Source organism: Gymnogyps californianus, chromosome 2 (assembly GCF_018139145.2).
Source record: "Gymnogyps californianus isolate 813 chromosome 2, ASM1813914v2, whole genome shotgun sequence".
Lineage (NCBI taxonomy): Eukaryota > Metazoa > Chordata > Aves > Accipitriformes > Cathartidae > Gymnogyps > Gymnogyps californianus.
In genome coordinates, this window is record NC_059472.1 from 79,619,499 (window position 1) to 79,641,233 (window position 21,735).

General features: G+C 37.9%; 1 protein-coding gene across 2 annotated transcripts in view; it reads right to left on the bottom strand.

The window, feature by feature from the left end:
* CTNND2 (catenin delta 2) overlaps nucleotides 1–21,735 on the bottom strand; it is a 700,253-nt gene that overhangs the window by 170,366 nt on the left and 508,152 nt on the right. For both annotated transcript variants that reach the window (XM_050891195.1, XM_050891194.1), the window contains exon 10: nucleotides 15,196–15,328. In XM_050891195.1, the coding sequence (XP_050747152.1) occupies nucleotides 15,196–15,328 (133 nt within the window). The remainder of the gene's footprint in view (nucleotides 1–15,195; nucleotides 15,329–21,735) is intronic.

The following is a 21,735-nucleotide window of genomic DNA, read 5'->3' on the forward strand; positions in this document are numbered from 1 at the left end:
CAAAAGGCCACTGCCTGCACAGCAAGTTGACCGCACTGACCGGTTATACACAGTATTCATGAAATTACGTTTCTAGACTGTTTTACTGCAATTCCAAATCCTCTCTGTGAGTCCTCTCCGTTACTTATCTTTGCCTTGTTTACATTACTAAAATGACTTTCATCTAAGAGGAAAAAACCCACTATTTTTCGGAGAAGGGTTTGGAAGATGGGCAGCCTCACTGCTGGCTAGTTTCAGAAGGCTGATTCCTAAAACTTAAAATGGATGTGAAGGGAAGAAAACAAATCTCCATCAAAACAGAATATGGGAATAGTATTTAGTACAATATGTCTCTTAAGACAAATGTACGAGTTCAAACTTTAACTCCTCTCCACTATTTCTTCTGACGTGCCTATGGAACAGCAGGTAGACAATACAAAATCCGTACATCGCGAACGCACATGAGATTTATTACAGACAAATTTACCTGTAACATCATACGGTAATTTAGTCTCATTAGTAAAGTAATTTGCTACAAGTTTAAAAAAGTGCTGAGCAATTTTAGCTTAAAATAGAGCGGAATGTTATGCAAATTGCTGCATTAGCTCCGAAGTCTAATTTGTTTAAGGAATCTAAATCAGGGTTTGGATCTAGGTCCCATTTAAGAATGGTTTTGTCATTAGGACTCGTTAGATCAGACACAAAGGCAACATAAAGCTGTGAACAGGCATAATTTAAATAAATTCAACCACTCGTACATACACAATGTTCTGCTTTATGTTAAATAAGAATTGTTCCCTGTGTGCTAAACTGCAGCACGTGGAGAAGGAAGGGGATCTTTTTTCTGCGTCCGTAGAAATCAGGTAGGTGTTTGGAGGAATAGCTGTGCGACACACGAGGATGCACAGCACGGGGTCAATACTCAGAAGCTTTTCTTCTGGGACTGGATATTCTATTTCTGTTATCGAGTATACATTTGTTTTTAGATCCTGGGATCTATGTGCGGGGTTAACAGAGACTCGAAAACATGTTCTGAACAGGAGGAGACTCAAAATCATGTTCTAAAATTGCCCTGAAAAGGTATGAATAAATGTGCTGCTTTCTCAGTCAGTAAGCCTTAATGTATTCTGTGCTGTGATACATTTTGTTTTTCATGCTTGGTAGGAAGGTTATGCCTATTATAAATCAAGGTTTTAGCATGATTTTATTTTACTAAAAAAATCTCCGGCTAGGTATAAGTTACCTATAACAGTAAAGCAGTTTACCCTAATACTCTTAAAAACCATTAAATTTGTTGACTCACATAAGCATCCTATTCTAAATCTAAACATCAAGCATTAATGGGATCATCCAAATAACACTCCTAACTGCAGGCGCAGAGCTGACCTAAAGTGCTTGTCTGACTTTGAAGGTATCAGAAAAGCGATTTTCAATCCCCCTGTTAAAAGCAGTATCTCCTAAAACGAACAGATCGGCATTGACCTGCATTAAACAAGCTTCTCAGCTTTTGAATCATTGGAGGTATAAACTAACACTGAGGAGCACACACAAATTAGGAAAAATATGCACAAGCCAAAGCCCTTAGAAGGTATTGTAATTACTTGATTTTAATTTGGGGTCTTTGCTTTTCGAAACAGTCAAAAAAGGCACAATACTAAAGAAGGTTCAGCAGTGTGCACTTCATAGATAATGCAACAGTAATATTAATTTAGGATGCAAAAGACATTGGCATTACTCAAGCACTGATCTAGTACTGTCTGAAGTTAAATGAAAAATGATGATTAACGCCAAGGGTTTGGATCATTTACTTTCTGGTATTAAAAAGAATTAAGCACCTATTTGAGAATGAAGGACTACATTTATTATTGGGGAAAAAAAAATCAACATATATACTTCACCTAAGAACACTCTGGTATTCCTATCACCAGATACCTAGTGAAGTTAAACAAAATATAGAAAATTCAACGATTTTTTTATGTAAAGAAAAAGTAAGTTACTTAGACAAATGCAGTAGGTCAGTACTTCAAATATTCTAACAGTAACAGAGGACATCAACTTAGTGTTAGATGAAAATTTCTGAAGCTGTAGTTAACTATATTCAGTTAAGCATATTATTAGTGGGATTTAGTCAACGTGAACACAAATACCATCTTGGAACAAGGTGGTCACCAATAAGACCACAGAAAATTCCTTTTTTTCAGTCATTTAAGCCCAAACAACAGAACAATTCTGACGTTTCAGCTTTAATTGGAAATTCAAAAAGATCCTTTTTTGATGCTTGCTGTAGCTATCTCAGTTTGCCTCACAGAATAAACAACATGTCACTTCTCAGATTAAAAATACATTTACAATTTATTAGATCAAGCATCATACTGCCCCTGATGACCTCTGCTCCCATGACATTCTCTACTGCAATTTAAACAAGAGGTATTATCTCCTTATAACTGACGTATTATCCTCCAAAGAATCTCTCAGTCACATGAGAATTTTCTGTCTTAAAGCTGAAGTATTTGGGGGGCCAGTTACTGCCTCAAAAGCTAATGAATGCATTCTCACAACATCCCTCTTTGGTAGGAAGTTTTGCTAAGAGAAACTCAGGTACATAAAATTAAATTATTTGCCTAAGGTCATAAAGATAGGCTGTGGCACAGCTACGACTACGACCTGTAATTTAAGAGTTCCAGTGCAAAGCTGCACTGCAGAATCTTTCCTCCGTCTCCCCATTTACGTATTACAAATGGAGTAAAAGTCAGCACAAGTAAACCTGCCTCATATCAAATGTACTTTGTAATACCCACAGTTCAATATGCAAAATTACATATATATATAAGTATGTATTATAATAAGTGTGTGTGTATACATATATATATACTTGCACTGGTTTGAATATTATTTTTTTCCCCTTTGTCTAGCTCAGGTTCTCTTTGCCTTCTAAAATCCACAACTTTCTTCTGATTTTTTTTCTAAATCTCCTAGACTTTTTGAAATAGAGGAGGACCAGAACTTCACGCAGTATCCAGGACATGCGTAACACAGACTTGCAGAAGGCCCCAGCAATGTTCTCCATTTTGTTCTCTATTGCTTTCCTGACACGTGACCTTCCATTTGCTTGTTGGACTGCCAACAAGCTTCAGATGACACTTTCCAAAAGCTGTCCGGCATAACTCAAGACCTCTCTTTTTCAATCAGCAGAATACAGAAAAAGCATACAGAAATGAGGAACAAGCAAAATAACCATCAAAAGTAGTGCCACCTCACTGCCGATGGACTAACTCTGCTTACTACTCTGTAACGCTTGTGAGTTGCAGCAATTTTTCAGTTGCTCCTGGACCTAAGAATAGCAAAGTAGCAGTTTTGAAAAAAAAACCTCACCCAAAACCCTGTAATACTTTTGTGTGTGGAGTAAGGAGTGTGTCCCTTTCTTTAGGGCCTTGCTTGGTTAACCATGTGCCTGCAATATGTCTAGTGAAGCAGCCAGCCAGATCCAGCAGTGCTGCTGACACAGCTGGGCAGCATTCCTACCCTCTCTTCAGCAACTGTGGTAGCAGCAACAGCTCAAATATAAGGGGCTGATTCGGACCTATTGTGTCATTTATCATTTTGCATGAACTATTTCTTTATATACGTTAAATGATCCTTATAATGGGCATTACAATCCCTACTTTTTATAGAGATGAGTATGCAGGAACAAATCAAATCACTCTGTGAAACTGAAAAACGTTATTATATTCCAAATAACTTTTGAAGCCATATCTCACAGACCTAATGCATTTCCATATCTGCCTGAACCAAGGTCTCTACAAGATACCAACCTTATAAATGTCAGCCATTTATCAGAAAGTAGTACTTTTCCAGGATGAGGAGGAGAGAATCTCGCCCACGACCAGTAAAAAATGTACAAAACTTCAGAATTTCAAAATGGATAATTTTTTATATCTTGTTTTTAATTGTCTCATTTTTTCTTTTATTCCTTATGTGGTATGAGTCATACTCTCAGTTATACCAGTGCAAACTCTAGAAGAGCAGGATTGACTTCAGCAGCATTGCTATAAGTTTACTCAGAGATTACATTAAGGACTCTCTGGTTCAAGCGACTTCAAATAGTTTTCTGCAGTGGCTGGATAGACAGGTAGGCATTTTAATTTTAGAGCCTTAGGTGTCCTTATGGCTCTACAAACCTGTGCCTTCTGCTGCAACCACTCTCGGTAGCTTAGTAACAGCCATCTCTTTGTATTTTTAAATACATTTTGGAGATCATCTGATGGTCTTTACCTTAGAAGTTTCATTTGGCATGGCCTTTTTATCAGGACTACAATTCACCTTATTGAAATCATTTTGCTGCCAACCTTTTTAGTACAGATATGTTGAGAAAGCATCAAATTACAGATATTGATATCGATCTAGGTTATTTTATTTCTATATATAGTGTGCAGTCTTACCGTGGCTTGCCGGATGATGAGAACAGTAATAAAATATGCTCTACAATAGGAAAGTAATCCTCTGCATTCACACATCAGCCTAATAAATCAGAGAAGCAATTGGCAGAAGAGTTATGAATAGAAAGAAATCCATGGCACATACAGCAGAACATTATACTGCTTGAAAAAGTTGCAAATATATTTATTGCCCATTCAAAATGTGGGAACATCATATTACTTATGTCAAATGACACTGTCTTTCAGTGTGTATTACCTTTCCTTCCCTACCACCTAGTATTTTCAAATACAAAAGATACAGCTTTTACAAATGTTTTAATACAACCGGGACATTTTTTCCTCAGACCAGTGGAGAGAGATTCACGACACAGTGCAATGTTCTTCCTGCATCTGCTGCATGCCATAAAAAGTAGCACGAAGGCATTCATCTTGTGCACATAATACTGATTTTTTTCTTCTCTCCTCCTAACTGCGTGAAAAGCATTACCACCAGATGTTCACATCTGAATTTTCTGGCTAATTGAATTTATTGCCTAAAAGTCTCTTCTATGTGGTTACTCATTCAGAGGCAAACTCTGGCTGCCCAGAGCTGAAAAAGACAGAAACCTTTAGCCTGTATTCTCGTCTCCTGTGAGACAGACACTCTAGGAGCGAGTGCTAAACCCAGATAAACAGGAGGTCAAGACAGGTTTTGTTCAAGGCCTCACTCACTCCCTTCAGCCCCCAAGAAGACCAGTACCAGGCCCCTAAACGGCAGCAAAACAGAGGTCAAGCTCAGTATCCCAAAGAAGTCTGCAGACACTGCTAACAGTTTGCAGTGTAGTGCATAAACAGGATAGTCCAGACAACAACAGCGAAGTTGCAATTATCCATATGAAGCATGGACAGTTGTTAATAATTAAAAAAAAAATTATTCTGGCTTGCTTTGGCTCTAAATAATCGTTGCTGACTATTTATTAGTATCACAGAAAAATGTATCTTAAAGAGGAACTTCTGGAAAGAGTGGGCAAAACTTTGTCCATTTGGCTATTCCCTGGAGAGGGAATAACTGGGCAGTGGCAGGGGAGGAACATTAAAGCAGTGTAAAGCAGTGTGTGGGGTAAAAAAAACGATACATATTCTCAATATTAAGCCCACCATTTTGTAAAATAATTATGTTTTCAGTCACTTTGTAAATTCATTTGATTCAGTCTCTTTGTGAGATGAGAAAGAATGATGTTATATTACAAAATGACTGAAAACAACAGGAAAGCAGCAAGCAAAATGTCTAATTTTTGCTTATCTAGCATTAACTGAGGAAAAAACCAAACGTAGATGTTCCATTACATTTATGAAATAATATACTCTTGATTATTTATTTTTAAAACCATGTCATTTCACAGGACTGATACTTTATTTCCAGTTGAGGCTATTTTTCAAAAGGAATAATTTTGAAATGTGAATGCAATAAACCCAAAGCATTAATCAAGATCCTTAGCAGAGCAGATGAGTAAAAGACAAGAACTGGCCCTCGCAATCTGCCACTACTTTGCTGTGCAGTCTCCAGTTAACATCCTAACTCTTCAATTTCCTCTTTTAACCAACTGTTACTCCTGTGGGGCTTGTCATTAATTCATTTATTGAACAACTGTAATATTTTCCTAATCTTACATCAAGTGAAATATATGCCAGGTGCACAGTAAATCATTATTAGAATTCAGGCACAGTATCCTGATGATGAAATCAAGAATAACCATGGTTAAATGACCCCAGAGGGATCCCAGAGTGTAAAATGCCACTCCTTCTGTGCTACAGAAAGCACAGATTGTGGGGACACCGCACAGCACTCAGTGACATTCATTAATACTCAGTCTTAATAAATGTAAAGACTGTGCACAAAACAAAGACTTGCACTCTATCACCAGAAGAGATAAATGTCATAAAATGATAGTGCATAAATTAGATGGTGAAACTGAATGGAGAAATGCATTAAAAAATGCTTTTGAAAGCAAGACTATCAGTTTAAGATTTAATTCCCTGATAGAAGGTGGGCTTTTATGCTTTTTTGAAAAAAAAAGTGAAAAGGCCTATCATTTTATAGTTAACCATGTTTCTGGAATTTATTAGCAAAGACAAGACAATTTATTAGCAAGAAAAAACCAGACTGATACATTCTGCTAAATACTATTTAGTAACTCAGTGTTGGACTCTAGATTGGGAGAGAAACAGAATTAAATACTTTAATGCTGGTGAATGAAAGTGTGTTTTTTATTAGCATTATTCTAAATAATAATGTTTTAAGTCTATTAAGAGTGTAAGTGGTCTTAACAACAGTGTTAACATAGACTATTGTGTCAAGACCAATGCAGCCATTTCTGCCTCATCTGTTTTAGTTCATATTAAAGAGGCAAAATGTTCAGCCACAGGCTTGTATCACAGGCGATGAGTTAGTGCTTCTTTGATTCACACAATTCAAACTAAAAGAGGAGAGAGGGTATCATGGAGATAGCATAAAGGGACATCCAAAGCAGACATATTAGACACTTCAAACTAGCACTGTAGTTACTGAAATGCTACTGAATATACTCTCTTGCACACCTACCAACAGAGAAGGGCTTGAAGTGCAGAAATCATTGTTTTACTCAGGAGAAACAGACCATTTACGCCTGCCTTCCTTAACACAGAAATACATCTCAAGCCACTGACTGCTGGAATAAATAAAATGGAAGGGAGCAGAAAGATTACGAGAGGTTATATAAGTCTGAAGATGGGATTAAATGGGGCTGATTTAAAAAAAAAAAAAGAAGTAGCAATAGCAGAAAACAATGGTTGCTTTCAAAAAATCTTCTCCTATGGAAAGAAGGTGAGACAAGCTATAGTTGGTATATCAGAGTGATGAGATCTTGATCATGGGAAAAAAAGGGCTTTGTTTCTATAAATCTGACAAAATAGAGGAGTCATCTTTCATCTGTTCCAGCTTTGTGTTTTATGAATCTTCCAATAGGATAGGGGAAAAGATGCCTTAAGCCCCTACATCCCACTCCAAATTGATGTGACTGCAAGAATGCCACAAGACGCACGGTGCCAGGCAAACTGGAGACAGAAAGACCACTGGGACACAGCCTTGCACCCTCCCCTCTCAACCCGAGGGATGGGAGAAAGCAGAGATTTAGGACACCATACAAGAGCCTGTTGCCAGTGAGGATCCAGTATCGTGTGTCCAGCCCCGTGGAGCATGAACCGTCACTGCCTCCTTCGGGCAGCTTTCCAACTCCTGAAGCAGCTGCTGATGAAACAAGAAGTACCCGAGAGCCCTACAACAGACGACCGGGACAATCCTCTCCCACGCTCGCTGATCAGCTGGGGCACACCTCTGCTTTCATGGACGTCCGTGTCAAAGAACAGGATTTGGCATCTTTGGCACCATTTGAGTATATCGTAAAAGCACCCAGAATGAAAGCAAAGAGGGACAGCCCTCACAAATGTTTTCAACCTGAAACCGCACAGGTGTTCATATTGACGGGTTGTTGCCAACTTATCACCCTTGAGAAGAATAAAAGGAAATAATCAAAGTAGAATAAAATTATCATCCCCGTTTCACAGGAGAGCCCATGGTCACGCAGGGCTAAAAATGGACCTAGGGCTTGAAACTTAGTCAAATGCTTTCAGTATAAACCCATTTTATTTCAGGTATATTCAGGTATACAGCTTTTACTTAATCCGTTCATCATGTATGACATCTTCACATATCTACCCCATCTTTCTCATCTCCCTCTGGCTACAATGAAACATAAATATGTAATTTTTTGTGTCGCAGCATGATAGAGTGGATTTGAGCCATAGGCATGCTAGAGAAAGCTAAAATAACAGATACTCAGATTGATCAAATTAACTGTTCTTGTCACAGTTTGTAATTATGACCATTCCCCCAGTTGACCAAGTCTCATTTAATAATTACAGGTCAGTTATTTTACACTTTGCAGTTACTTCTCATGTAAGATACATGCAGTACACCACAAATACTGTAACAGCATAGCCTCTGTTGGTTGAAATACATTCTTCAAGTACCACCAGTTCAAAAGCTCTTCGCAAAAATAATATTAAAAAGATAAATAAGCCTTGAGGAGGAATGAAAAATGGCGTTCCTCATGCTAAAGAATAAAAATCTTGAATGTAATGGGCTAAGAAGTAATCATAAAGTTATTTGTATACTTTGTCTACTGTGAAGAATAAGACTCTGTGGTGCTGTTACGGTTGTGCATGGAAGTTACATCTAACTTTCTTTCAGTGTAAAATCATATCCTTGAATGACAAGGTGCAAGGAGTGGAACATCTTGTTGGAAAAACTATTCCAATAATGCAAACTAAGACAATTTACAAAAGACAAATCAAAGACACTTTTCCAAAAATACTTTGAGAGTAAAATATTAAAAAAAACTCAGATAGCATTTTGTATATGAATAATTGACAGTAAAACCCCACAACCTCTATTGCAAAACAACACAGCATCTGCTGATTGACTTCTTAGAAAACAGACTAGAGGTCAGTAAGAACCTGAAAGTTAAGTCCTGTAAAATCATCATTAATGAGGCTTTATAAAATAAAAAAAATTAAATTCTTACATAAAGACTGTTTCTGAGTATGTCACTGAATGCTGCTTTACTTCATTAGAGTAATTTCTACCAGTAAAAACTACACAGAAAGTGTATTTGAAAGGGACTGTTTGACATTTACTTGCACAGGTGAATACAACTGCCCAGGGTGATGGGGAGATAGGCCCAATCATGGACGGCCAGCATGCAGTAATCTAAACATAGGGAAGCAAAACCATGAACATCTCAGTGCTCGCTTTGGGAATCATGTGCAGGCAAGCACCCCTTCACATAAACAATCATCATTAAAATAGTAAATTCCTGGTGAAGCCATTTAGGGAAATATTTCTCAAACTGTGAGATTTTACCCATACAGATGTTTAACATATGAAAATTATGGTTATCAAAGTACTAATAAAATGTTTATAACTGAACAGGGAAGTGTACTTTCTCCAAAAGTATGCAGTTATTGTCTGCACTAAAATGCACTCTCAACAAATGTTTTAGAGTCTCTCTGCAATTTCTACATTACTTTTCAGTAACACCTACGAGACACTTCTTTCATTTAAATTAAATACCATGTCTATATCATCTTGCATGCAGAGATTAAAGGAGTTTACATAATGTCTTTAACGGAAATCTGACAGTATCATCACTGGACAAGCCAAATTCTAGCCTTTAACCAAAGAGATTTTAGAGGAAAAAGAAAGAGAGCAGAGGAAGGCTACAGGAAGGTGAATGCAAAACTATGATTCTTCTTCAAACACACAGGAAAAGAAAGAGACTCTGTTTTCTCTGGGAATCCTTATGGAAACAGAGGATAATCTTGCAGAACTTTGTAGAAACAAAATCAAGATATCCTTCAAGGATGATGAGAGCACCTCCAACCCCCCTTCTGGATCCTTCAAATGTTATGGAGTGAAGAATTCTGTCAGTGTTAGCCAGCAGGTCTAAAAGGAACATCATGGGCTGTTTCTCCATCACTCCATACTAAGTGTAAGTATTCCCTGGGAGAAAGCCATGCTAGAAACAGGCACATATGCATCCTTGACCATCATGGATCGTGCAGTACTATGGATGACATCAAAGTAATCTTTGTACTTTGTTGTGCTACTACAACACTGCAGTTATGTGAATTATAATGAAGATAAACAAGAGGTTAATATAGTCTATGCCCACTGCCTGACACGTGAAAGAGTGGTGGTACTGTCTTGAAAGGTTTCTGGGCACACTCTGAAGAACTCACAGAAGAAGATGCAGAAACACCTTAAGTTTAATGACAAAATGAATGTGAATGATGGTTTTGAGCAAGTTGGGAAAATAAATGCTTTCAGTGGGCAATCACTCAGTTTTTAGAACTCTATGCAATAACGTCTGGACTGATACTTTTCTTCTGAAAGGAGTATGTGGGAATGCTCTCCAAGATAAAGAGGAAACTGTCCAGTCCGGTGATGTTTATTAAGGATGCAAGGGAAGGCTTCAGGCAGGACAGTTCAGCAGTTACTGTTCTTTTATTTGGCATCTTTGCACGATTTTCCTGAGAGGAGAACCTCAAGTGTTGTGGCTTTGATGGCAAAACTTAATTTCCTAGCTTGCAGAAAGGAGTCATTGGTGCCAAAAACCCTAAGTGACCTGTTACACCTCTGCAGCTGATGGCAGGCTGCCATTTTCCATGAGAGTAAAATGGTGTTGGCGTGTGAAACTGCACAACTCAATCCTTTTATACGGTGACCTCATACAAAGGAGTAAGCTGTCATTATAGGAAGAAAAATTGCTGTGGAAGAATGAATCCTGTGTTTAATAGAATGTGCTCCTTTAAAGAAATGTTCCTCTCTGAGTATTTTAAAATGCTTCTCTTTTCCTATATACCCTGTCTGTTCCTTCTTGGCATCCAGGACCAGCTACTCTGGCTCTGCTCACAGTCTCACCATTGTTGGTGTAAGAGACCTCTCCTAAGGAGAAAATGCCATCTGAAAGGGCCTTCTTGTGCTCTTCTGCCTGATCAACTTTTCCTTTGCCTCCAAATATCTGATCAAAACGTCTTCCCTCCTTTCCTTTCGCCTTTTAGTTGCATTCTTCACTGTCATCAATGCAAGAATAATTTATATAATGAATTGTTAAAGTATTCTGAGATTCTGAATTTCAGAATTATTATGCCTAACTGTAATGGGCTGCCTGGTAATTTTACAACCTTTAGCCTTCTGCCTCCCTATGTCCCCTTTCATACATGTGAGATCTTCAGCAAGGATTGGTCACTGCTCAACAGAAGATGAAAAATCCAACTATCAGACATTAGCAAAAATAATCCAATTTCTTCAACTCCGTTCTAATGTGTGCCACACCACCTAAGCACTGAGCACAGGGAATAAAGGTAGAGAAGGAGAAGCGCTACTGACAGCAGATGTAGTGCCTGCCTTGCAGTCAGCAATACTTAATGAGACTCAGAAGTAGCACTTGTGGAAAACTTTCAGGTAAGAGCAGCAGTTACAATCATACTTTTAAAGAAAGACTAGCACTGAACGGTTTTGAGCAGCATAGAAGCGGCAGCATCTGCAAGAAATAACACCACCACCTGTATCAATGGTCAGTGTTTATCGCATTTACCTATTGCTGTATTGGTATGTTCAGGGCTGGAAGGGGAAAAATAAAAATTCTTCCAGAAATATAAAACCTAATTCACTTCAGAAGTTTTTCTGTAGAAAAGTAAATGACTTCTGACAACTTAGTAGCCAGCCTGGGGCATCTTGACACAAACAGTTACCAACTTTGTTTGAAATTCCTTTAAGTTAGAGAAGGGCGTTTGCAGACCTCATTGCTACATAAACGACTGAGCAGGGCGTTTACGCTTATGTAGCAATAAAGGTACATGTAGAGTGACGTCATCAAATTCAGAAGTACGCCTGTGATCAAGACGTGTTTTAGAAATAACACCTACCACAGAGAACATGGTCATGAAGGGAAAAAGATCTCTTGTTTCCCTAGCCATACTTCAAACATTTTTGACTCAATTTCTTTTTCATAGTTGTCTTCCATAGAGTATTTCCACTTCGTTTTCTTGGGGGGGACAGAGGAAACAAGGGGTAGCGTTCCACACTTCAGTCACAGAAATTAAAATATTTTAGAAGAGAATAATGTAATGGTAAAACCATAAAAGGTGTTAGAAATCTCAGAAATGCATATACTCATAGCTGCTATTTTCTATTTCTGTCTAAATTTTAGTTGACACTGTTCTACTCAAAAGGAGTATAAAGGCCTTTGTCCTACCAAGTACATGAGGAGAAATTTTATACAAACCCCACTAAACTCTTATGAGAGTAGGACAAGTTTACCACTATACAAAAACAAAACTGGAAGATTGAAAGAATGGTCAGGTTTAGAGGACAGATCATTAATCACCTTTTTCATAGGCAATACAGTATAAATGATGCTTAAAAGAATCAAAAAAAGTATTTCAGGACAGTTATTTCCAGAAACTCTGGATAAAATAGCCATTAATTGCAGTGTGACAATTTGATGTTCATTAGTGATAAAGGTCAAGGAACGTTATTTTTTTTCTGTCAGATAACTCCAGAGTTGAAACTTTAACAACTGCATTACATTTCAAATTCAATGCAATCAGTAAATAAACTACATTGTTGCATAATATTATTCATTCTGTGTGTGTGTGTGTGTGTGTGTACTTTCAAGTGCATTACACATTAACACTTAACAAATTATTTAGTGAATTCAATTTGCTTTTTCCTCAGTGCCTGTCAGGCGTACGAAATACCAGCAGTTTTCTTAACTTACACATTCCTATGTTTGTCCTTTCTCCAGGGTGTGAAAGACCACCAAGACAGTTTTCTTTCTTTAGTCCAAGTCATTTGCTATGTTGAAGCCAGGCATTCGGTAAAAGAGCACAGTTTTCTGTGCCTCAAAAGAATTGGAATTTTTCAGCTTTGTAATCTCAAACTTACACCTTGACTTCCAAAATCCGTAATTACCAATTTGACAAAAGGTTGCAAGGAAAATAAAAATTAGGATGTGTCCTGGTGCTTCTTTTCCCTGCACCTTGTGTCCGAGCTAGCGCGTTTCCCTGCGACTGTGCGCGGCAGGACTGGTGTGCTGCTTTCCATGAAGAAGGAATCGGATATTAAATGTGGTCATTCTCAGACAAAGGAGAACTGGCCACAACACACAACTGCAACACAAATATTTTGCAGAAGAGTGAATTTTGGTATCTGTTCCTATTATTTCGGTGTTAGTTCAACTCATAATTCAGACATATCCTTAACAGTTAGCGCATGAGTTGTCCCAGGTAGGTTTAACAGGACCACTCAAGTTCCTCTGGCTGGGCATAAGCGTAGTAAGAATCTGGGATATCTGCTGTGATATCCCCTTATCAACAGGATTTTGAACTCCTCACACAAAAGGTTCCTCAAAAAAATTCTTATTCAGTGGAGAGCTCAAGCAGACCCTAAGCACACTACTGAGCCCTTTGGGTAGATCCTGATTCCAATAAACAAACACAGAAACTGTTTAAGTACTCTGCTGAATCATGGCCTAAACACAAGAGGACTTACGTCGTGGTTTAACCCCAGCCAGCAACTAAGCACCACGCAGCTGCTCACTCACTTCTCCCCCCTGCCCTGGTGGGATGGGGAGGAGAATCGAAAACAAGTAAAACTCATGGGTTGAGATAAGACCAGTTTAATAACTGAAATAAAAAAATCAAATATCGTAACAACAAGAACAACAACAACAATAATAACAGTAATGAAAAGGAAGATAACAAAAAGAGAGTGAAATATAACCCATTGGATGTCCTAGCAGGATGGGTTAGATCAACAACAATCAGTCTTCTTTTTCCCTAAATGGTTAGCAACAAAAATCAAACCATCTTCTTCCCTCAAATGTGATAGCTACCTAAGGGCTCTCAATCTATGGCTAACAGGAGGAAGCACAGATTGTACAATGAATAAATTGCTCTAATCATTTAACTGCCTTTCTCAGAGATTAATCAATTCTTTTACTGAAAAACTAATTTGTGAATAAAGATGAGAAAAGAGTATGGGGAGAGTGTGCAGTTAAAATTTTCAGCAATACCTGTAACAGAGTTCTCTTTTCCAGTGCACAAACATTCTTCATTTTAATATTCATGTAAATATTCTTTTTATTATTATTTCTAAGATGTTTGAGGTGATGTACACAACCAGTGCAGTTCTGCCAGTGCCAGCAGACCACATACTTACTCACTCGGGAATTTCCTCAGCATGAAAAAGCCTAGAAGGGAAATCTGCTATAGCCTGGCAGACCCACGGAGGGGTATGTGCTGAGGGTGAGGATAATGAAGCACTAGCAAGCCAGCATCACTGCACAGTTCTGACAAATAAGCAATAGCAGATCTTGATCTCAGTTTACCTTTACATGCCAGGCTAAAAGATGCCAGTACACGCACAGATTTATGTGCACACCACATGCCCCTCATTAGCGGTATCTCTGAGAGGGCCAGGGGAGGCAGCTGGGGCTGGTAACAGCTTCACTCATTCAATTTTAATTGACTCCTGTGTGTTTGTCAGATCCTTCAGAGCTGCCTTCCTTCTGTTTCAGCTTGTGCCAAAAGCTGAACTGGTCCCATTAACCAAAGGGAACAAGCAAGCAAGAAGTACCGATCAGCTACAGGTACAGAACAAAGTCTATATTGCTGTTTGAATTACATTTGAATTACATTTTACATGCAATCTGCACTGAATTTCAAGATCATAGACCAACGATCACAGTTCAAGCTGCAAACCCAGTGAAATTAAACTCTATTCATACAATTATACATTAAAGCAGGCTTTGATTCAGAATCCTTTTGCTTAATTTTCTCCTTCTGTTTGTATTTAGTGTCCAAACATCTCTCTCTGAAAATCCTAAGGAAATGCCCATATGCTGCAGTGAGATCAAGACTATACCACCAGCTGTTTACTGAACAACTACTGATACAGTGTTTAAATGGTATGCAATCAATCAAAATATTCAAAACCAAACAAAAAAAAAAAGAGTAACAATAATATTTTATGCATTTTTTACTTTCTCTAATGGCAACAAATGACTGAAGTGAAAGCTTGAGTAAAATGGGTCCAGACATGATTTCTCTTGTAACTCTTTTTAAAGTACATATAAATAATCGGTGATGATTAATGGCAGACAGCATCACTGCTGAAAAAAGGATTTATAAATCTTACCTCTGCTTTTATTTTATTGTCTCCAAAACAGAGGTGTTGTAAGTAGGCTGCAGCATTGGACTGTACTGAGGGAAACTGATGCTGTAACATCTGTATAACTTCTGGAAGCTCTGGATCTCGCCATCCGAACTCTCTGCGCGAAAACAAACAAGAAAGATTCATCAAAAATTCTGCTATTAGTGGATAAATGTGGCAACAGTTGGGTCAACAAAGACGACAGACATGTCTAAGTAAAATCTTGATTTTTTTTCCCATTATTTTCAAAGCAAACATTAAATCAAATATGAAGCTAGTTTTCATTTTAAACTGTACTTCCCCAAAAAAGGTTACATAAAGTATAATTAGTGTAAGTAACTTTATGGAATTAGGTCTCTCACTGCTAAAGTTTCCTAAATAAAAATGGCCATATGAAATCTTAATATAAGAAAAGAAAGAAAATACATGCTCATACCATTACACTTTCTCCATTAAAATTAAAATATGGAGGCTAGAATCAGAACCACAAATGATTTGCTAGTTTGTCAAAAAGTCCTTTTTACTTACTGCAATCTTTACTTGATATAAATTGCTATCTTATATAGAAAGCAATGACCTATTTTGTCTTTTGGTTTCTTTTTTCCAGATATGGTCTATGCTCAGTGTAAAACTACTGTACAGTTCTGGCCCTGCTTGAGCAGGGGGTTGGACCAGACGACCTCCAGAGGTCCCTTCCAACCTCAGCCCTTCTGTGATTCTGTAATTTTACAATTATACAATACACACTTATACATTGGATTACTTTTAAGTCTTCATTCATACTACTCAATCTAAAGCAGCTAGGCAAATACAAAGACTCGGTCTTCACACTTTTCTTTAATCCTACAAAGCAAGAAACACCATTGGCATCAAATGAAACAACTGAATCCAAGTGTGTTGAACAAGTCCCAGCAGGTATTCTGCAGCTTCCAGAACTGAACTTAAGATCAATCTGTTGCTTCAGGTAAATTTTTCCCCTCTGTGTTTAAGGGTAAAATCATTCATGAAAATGGCTTTGGGCTTTGTGTCCCAAGAGCCAGAGATGCAGGCAGCCACTCTGCATGAAATACTTAATTCTCACCTGCCTTTTCCCTAAGAGCTAACTTTTTGTGCCGCATAAATATTTTCACCAGCTTCCATCTAATGCTACATGTACAAGGTAATATAGGGAAATTAGGGGAAAGAGGTGACTTGTGAAAAAGTTTGTAGGTTCTCTGTTGCAGTTACCATGATCACCTGGGAGTTCATTGCCAAAAAACCCCACAAGAGCTGTTGCAGAGTCCAGCTATAATACTTGAAAAAATATTCTTGATCATTAGTTTCCTTCCCAAATTATAGGGGTTCTGCTGCACTGAGCCCAAGCGTACATCACTGGGGGAATTCACAGTAGCTCTGCAGTCTGTCTCAAGTAAAATCAGGCATCTCACACTTTAAGTACAACAGTTGTCCAAGACATTTCATTGAAACAAGACTCATTTCACAGTAATAATGAATTACTACAGAACAGAGGTATTGTCTGTTCTCTTCTCATACGGGATGTTTCCCAGACTGAGAGTTGTCATTACAGTTGTATCTTTATGAAGATCCAGAATATAAATAGGAGACGTAAAAAAATACACTCAGAATTTCATTGGATATTTCTCTTCTGACAAAACATATGTTAACTCACAAATATTAAATTTCACATTAAGTGTTTAATACAAAGAAACTATGAAGATGTAATAATACATCACATATGGACTATTCCAATGAATCTTTAGATGACATAGACTGTTGGGAAGCTTCTACAAGAGACCTTCTGCATATGTTCAGAAAGTACTTAACATTGAATTGATATTTTGAAAAGTCAGGCAACATTGTACAAGGTATCAGGGAAGGCTAGAAACTTCAGCAGCTGAAGACGGCAAACACCGCATTTTCTGTGTATACCAGCTTACTATGACTCTGTTAACAGGTGAAAAGGAAGTGATTCTTTGGTTAAGAACTTAATTCTGTTTAAGAATGGGTAGTACAAACCCATAAACAAATCATAAATTGACAGAGGTGATAGGAACAACGTTATTTGACATGTTAGCTTCCTCTTGTATTTGCTTTCTTACTGTTAACCATGTTAACACTTGTTAACAAGTTCTTCAAACATATTAGGCCTGCCTCCTACATACATGGCACTCAGCCAACCAAAGACATCTTCCAGAAAAATTTTTTAAATAAAAATAAAAAATGAAAAACCAAACCCCACCAACCTTACTGAGGACAAATTAATTATCCTACCTCAACTTCTAATTTATTCTCATTTTCAATCCTAGATGCCAAATGCAGGTGTTGGTATTTTGGAGACGATACAAAATACCAGAAGAAAACAGCTTGTACGACAAGACGATGAGGGGGAACACTTGAAATGAGTTGTTTTATACCAAATAACTATACTTCAAAGTGTTGGAACTTCTATAACCAAATTCTGTCCCAAAGGAAATTTCCTCCTTCATAATATGTGTATTACTTGAACAAAAAACAAACAACGAAAAAGCCCGTTATGTGCAGTAGTACACCATGGACCCTGACAACCAGCTCAGGTTCTTCTTCCTCTTGTCCTGGAATCCAGGCCAGAAGAGGCAATGAGGGGGCAAAAGGAAAAGGTCCCTTCATCAAAGGTACAGTTTATTGTTCTGATGAACCTGTAGTCTTGACATGGTATTTACATATGAAAACAAGGCTGTGCCTACTTTTCCCCTCCGATCTCCCAAAAGAAAAGCTAGCAAATAAGTGATGTATGAATACTTGTTGGAAATGGTTGTGTGCACATTGGACATAAGTAGAAAATTAATTCAGAAAAGAAACCCTTAGCACTGAATACTGAGTTTGTCATGTAACCAGTTTTAGGAGAGATAATGAACAAAGCAGGAAAAAAAGTTTAAAAATTTAGCCCCAGTATGCACTGTCATTTCAAGCAGATGGTCTCTAAGATGATTATATTTTTAGTAGTTTCTAAATGAAATATGGTAGCTATATAAAACAAATAAAAACTCTGTCAACAGTTAAGGCTGCTTGAATAATTGTGATAATTTTAGCAGCCTTCAGGGCAAGAAGGACTAGTTTCCAGGGGTTTAAATTTTTCATTTGTTTTATACAAGTCTCTTATAGGTGGGGAAAAAAGTGAGCTAGAGAAAGAGAGGATTTTTTTTTTTTTACGAACAGCAAGCTTGCGGCTCTACTAACAACATTTACTTGAAAAATCTAAATATTAATTTAAAAAAAAAATTTGGCTTAATTATGAAAAGTTAGGAAGGCTACTTAATGAAGTCAACTGGCAGAGGTCTTGAGAAGGGAGGAGGACTGGAATTTCTTGAAGACAAAGGTACAAAACTACCTGGAACATTTTGCATAGATGTGGGGGAACTTTCAGGCCATGGCTCCAAGCATACCTATATGACAAAAAATACATATTAAAATAGAGAGCCAAACAAAAAGTAAAAGAAAAAAACTAGTAGGGAAGGAAGGTATGTTGTAGAAGTCAAGAGCTGAAATAAACTGGGTTGCACCCTGGAAAGATAATTGAAATTAGACAGCAAAGTATCTTTTACTGCCTACCAACAAAAAGCAGTAGTAGAGTCAGTATTTGATGAAGATAAGGGTCAGATTAAAGGAAGGGAAAAGGATAATGAAAATCAAATCTACCTCCATTTCTGTGAAACATCTGATATTGTGCCACATGGAAATTAGTTAAATTGGCAACATACAAGGATCCAATCCCTAGTAAAATTATAAAGTAGAGTTAAGCAAAATTTGAAATTGTAGTGAATATCCTAAACAAACACTAGCTAAGCCTGTGTCCTTTATTAACATCCCCATGCTTACAAAATCTGAGCGAGGCGATCCACACAGATGGTGAAACAAGCCAGAAGGCTGAGTAAATCTGAGGAAGTGCGTGGCATGCAATTTTTGAGAGTGCTAACAAAGTATCTGTGTAGTTGATCCAAAAATGAAGAGTAAGCTATCATCTGTATATGCAAGATCTTCCGCTATTGCCTACGTTTCCCTTGGAATACCAACACTAAGCTGTTCAGGTCAGCTAAAGGCTTCTGGTGGTGGTGTGGGTTTTTCCACAAGAGAATGACAGCTGTGCAAGAACTTCACAGCTCTGGCTGGAAAATGGCATTTGCCGTGCACTCCAAATATTTCGGCAGGTTGTAAAAGTGCATTATTTCTAGGAAGCGTCCTCATCTGAGGAGACTGACCAAAGCATGCCAAGGTGTTCTACCTTCTTTCTTTGATGGAAACTGTGCTCTAGGAATGTAGGATTGATCTCATTTTGAATCCTGTGGAAGGTTTTAGCTTGAAGTAGTGACTAAGGCAGATGTTCCATGGATTACAGCAGGCTACTGTTCCAGGGGTGGAAGAGGACCCAAAGGGGAACACTGAGTTATATGTTAGCTGGCAATATGTATGCCTAGACTATCACAATAGGCTACCTTTTATCTGTGAACAACTGAAGAGAATCGACAAGGAGCTGGACATGAGACACAACAACCCTGAAATTGAGCAGCAGAAGCAGTAGCAGCAAGAAATCCAGGCTGACTTGGGTACAGCAAGTATTGCATCGAAACCAATTCCTGCTCCTGCCGTCGTATCATATACACGTCAGAAAGTAAAGGAGACGCAGACTTAAAAGAGATTGTTAGTAACACAGCTGAGTGCACTGGCTATGTGAGATCACATAAAGGCGCTGCTGAATACAGAGTATGTACTGCAACTGAATATTTGCTTGAATTATGCCAGAATTTTCTTCTTCTGCTACTGCAAACGCTGATGACACACAGAAAAGCAAAACCAAAATTCCTGTTACATCTATATCTGCACTGATTTTAAAAAGGCTACAAAATAAGTTTTAAAAGCATAGGTCTCCAGTTGGTAACTAAGGATACCGATCGCTTCTACACAGCATTGGAGAAGCAGGTGTGATGGCTCTGTCTACTCTCCATCCATTGGTCACAGTGAATCTCACGAGAGCTTGGGTTCTTATTTCTGATTTACATTATTAGAGCAGAACATTCACATCTGATCAAGCAGTTGGCACAGGCAAGCACTGACACCAAGAGCTATTCCCGTCTCAGCAGCATTCCCCAAAGGCAGCGCTGTGAAGACACCTGCTATAAAGAACCATATGCTTGACAAAGACTGAAGCATTTATCAAAGAAAGAGAACGCACAATTTTTAGATATATTTATTACAAAACTGTATGTTTAAACCAGACTGGTCTGTATGCGCCTGCCTGTCTTAATATGCATGCGTATATGTGAGACAGTCTTAGACTGGTGAAGGAGAGGTTTTCATATATGAAGTGGTGCTCAAAGGCAAAGACATTACAGCCTGAGCTAAGGATAATCTTCCCAGATTTCTAACTCATATACATTGTGGCATTGCTAATGCCAGTCTACAAGACTCTCTGCAGAACTTAACGCCTACAGAGATATACCCTTCTTTTCGCTCCCCCCCAGATTCAATAAATAAAACCTGAAAATCTCTTTTGCCTCATTTCTGAAAGGAGAGCTGTGAGAATGGTTTTCTGGTAGTACTAGGAAAAAACAAACTACATGTAGCTCAGGATCAAACACAAGGAGAACTAATCAAGAGCCAAGAGAAGATCAAAGAAAGAACTACTTCCCATGTTTAAAGGGAGAAATTTACTTCTATTAAAAGTATTTGGAAGGAAATATACCAATACTACAGGAATCTCTCTCTAAGGACTTTATCTTAGTACATTTAAAAAGAGTAAAGGCAAGATGTTAAACTTAACTGGTAAAAAAAATAAAAAATACTTAAACATAATCCACAGACAAGGATTGTGATATAAAGAGGAAGAAGCCATCCAACAGGTCGTTCCGTCGTTTTCTTTCTGTGATTCTATGACAGTTCATCAAACAAAAGTGAACACATACTTATTACACATAATTTATTGGTAGTTAAATTAGAAGTATTTCCTTAAAGTATTTTCCCTTTTTCAAACATACTTCACCATATGCAAGCACATACGTATACACAGATTGTCAGCCCTGTCTGAATGACCTGCTACAGTTTAAGAGGAGGCAGAACTACCGTATTTGCTTTGAAAATGTAACACATGAATATTGGGTACCTTTAGCACACAATGTTAGGAAATAACATACAGAGATGTCAATTTCTGCTCCACTCACCTTGGAAAACCCTCAAAACCCTTCACCATATTGTCTTCTCTAGTCATACTTGGCCAAAGAAATGTACAACAACAAGCAACTAATCACCTTTATCTTCAGCCCCATGGTGATATGAACAACATATATCTATAAGATGTAGTAACAGCAGGTTTGGGTCCAATAGAAACCCCTTAGGGCAGCAATGAACACTTATCAGCAGAGGCCTCCCTGTACTACTGTTTTGTCCTTTCAAGAAAGATAAACCAAACCCAGACTACCGGAAAAGTTAGGAACAAAACAATCTGACATTATTTAGGCTAAATTTGGAAGCACCAGAAGGACAGAGAAAAGGCAC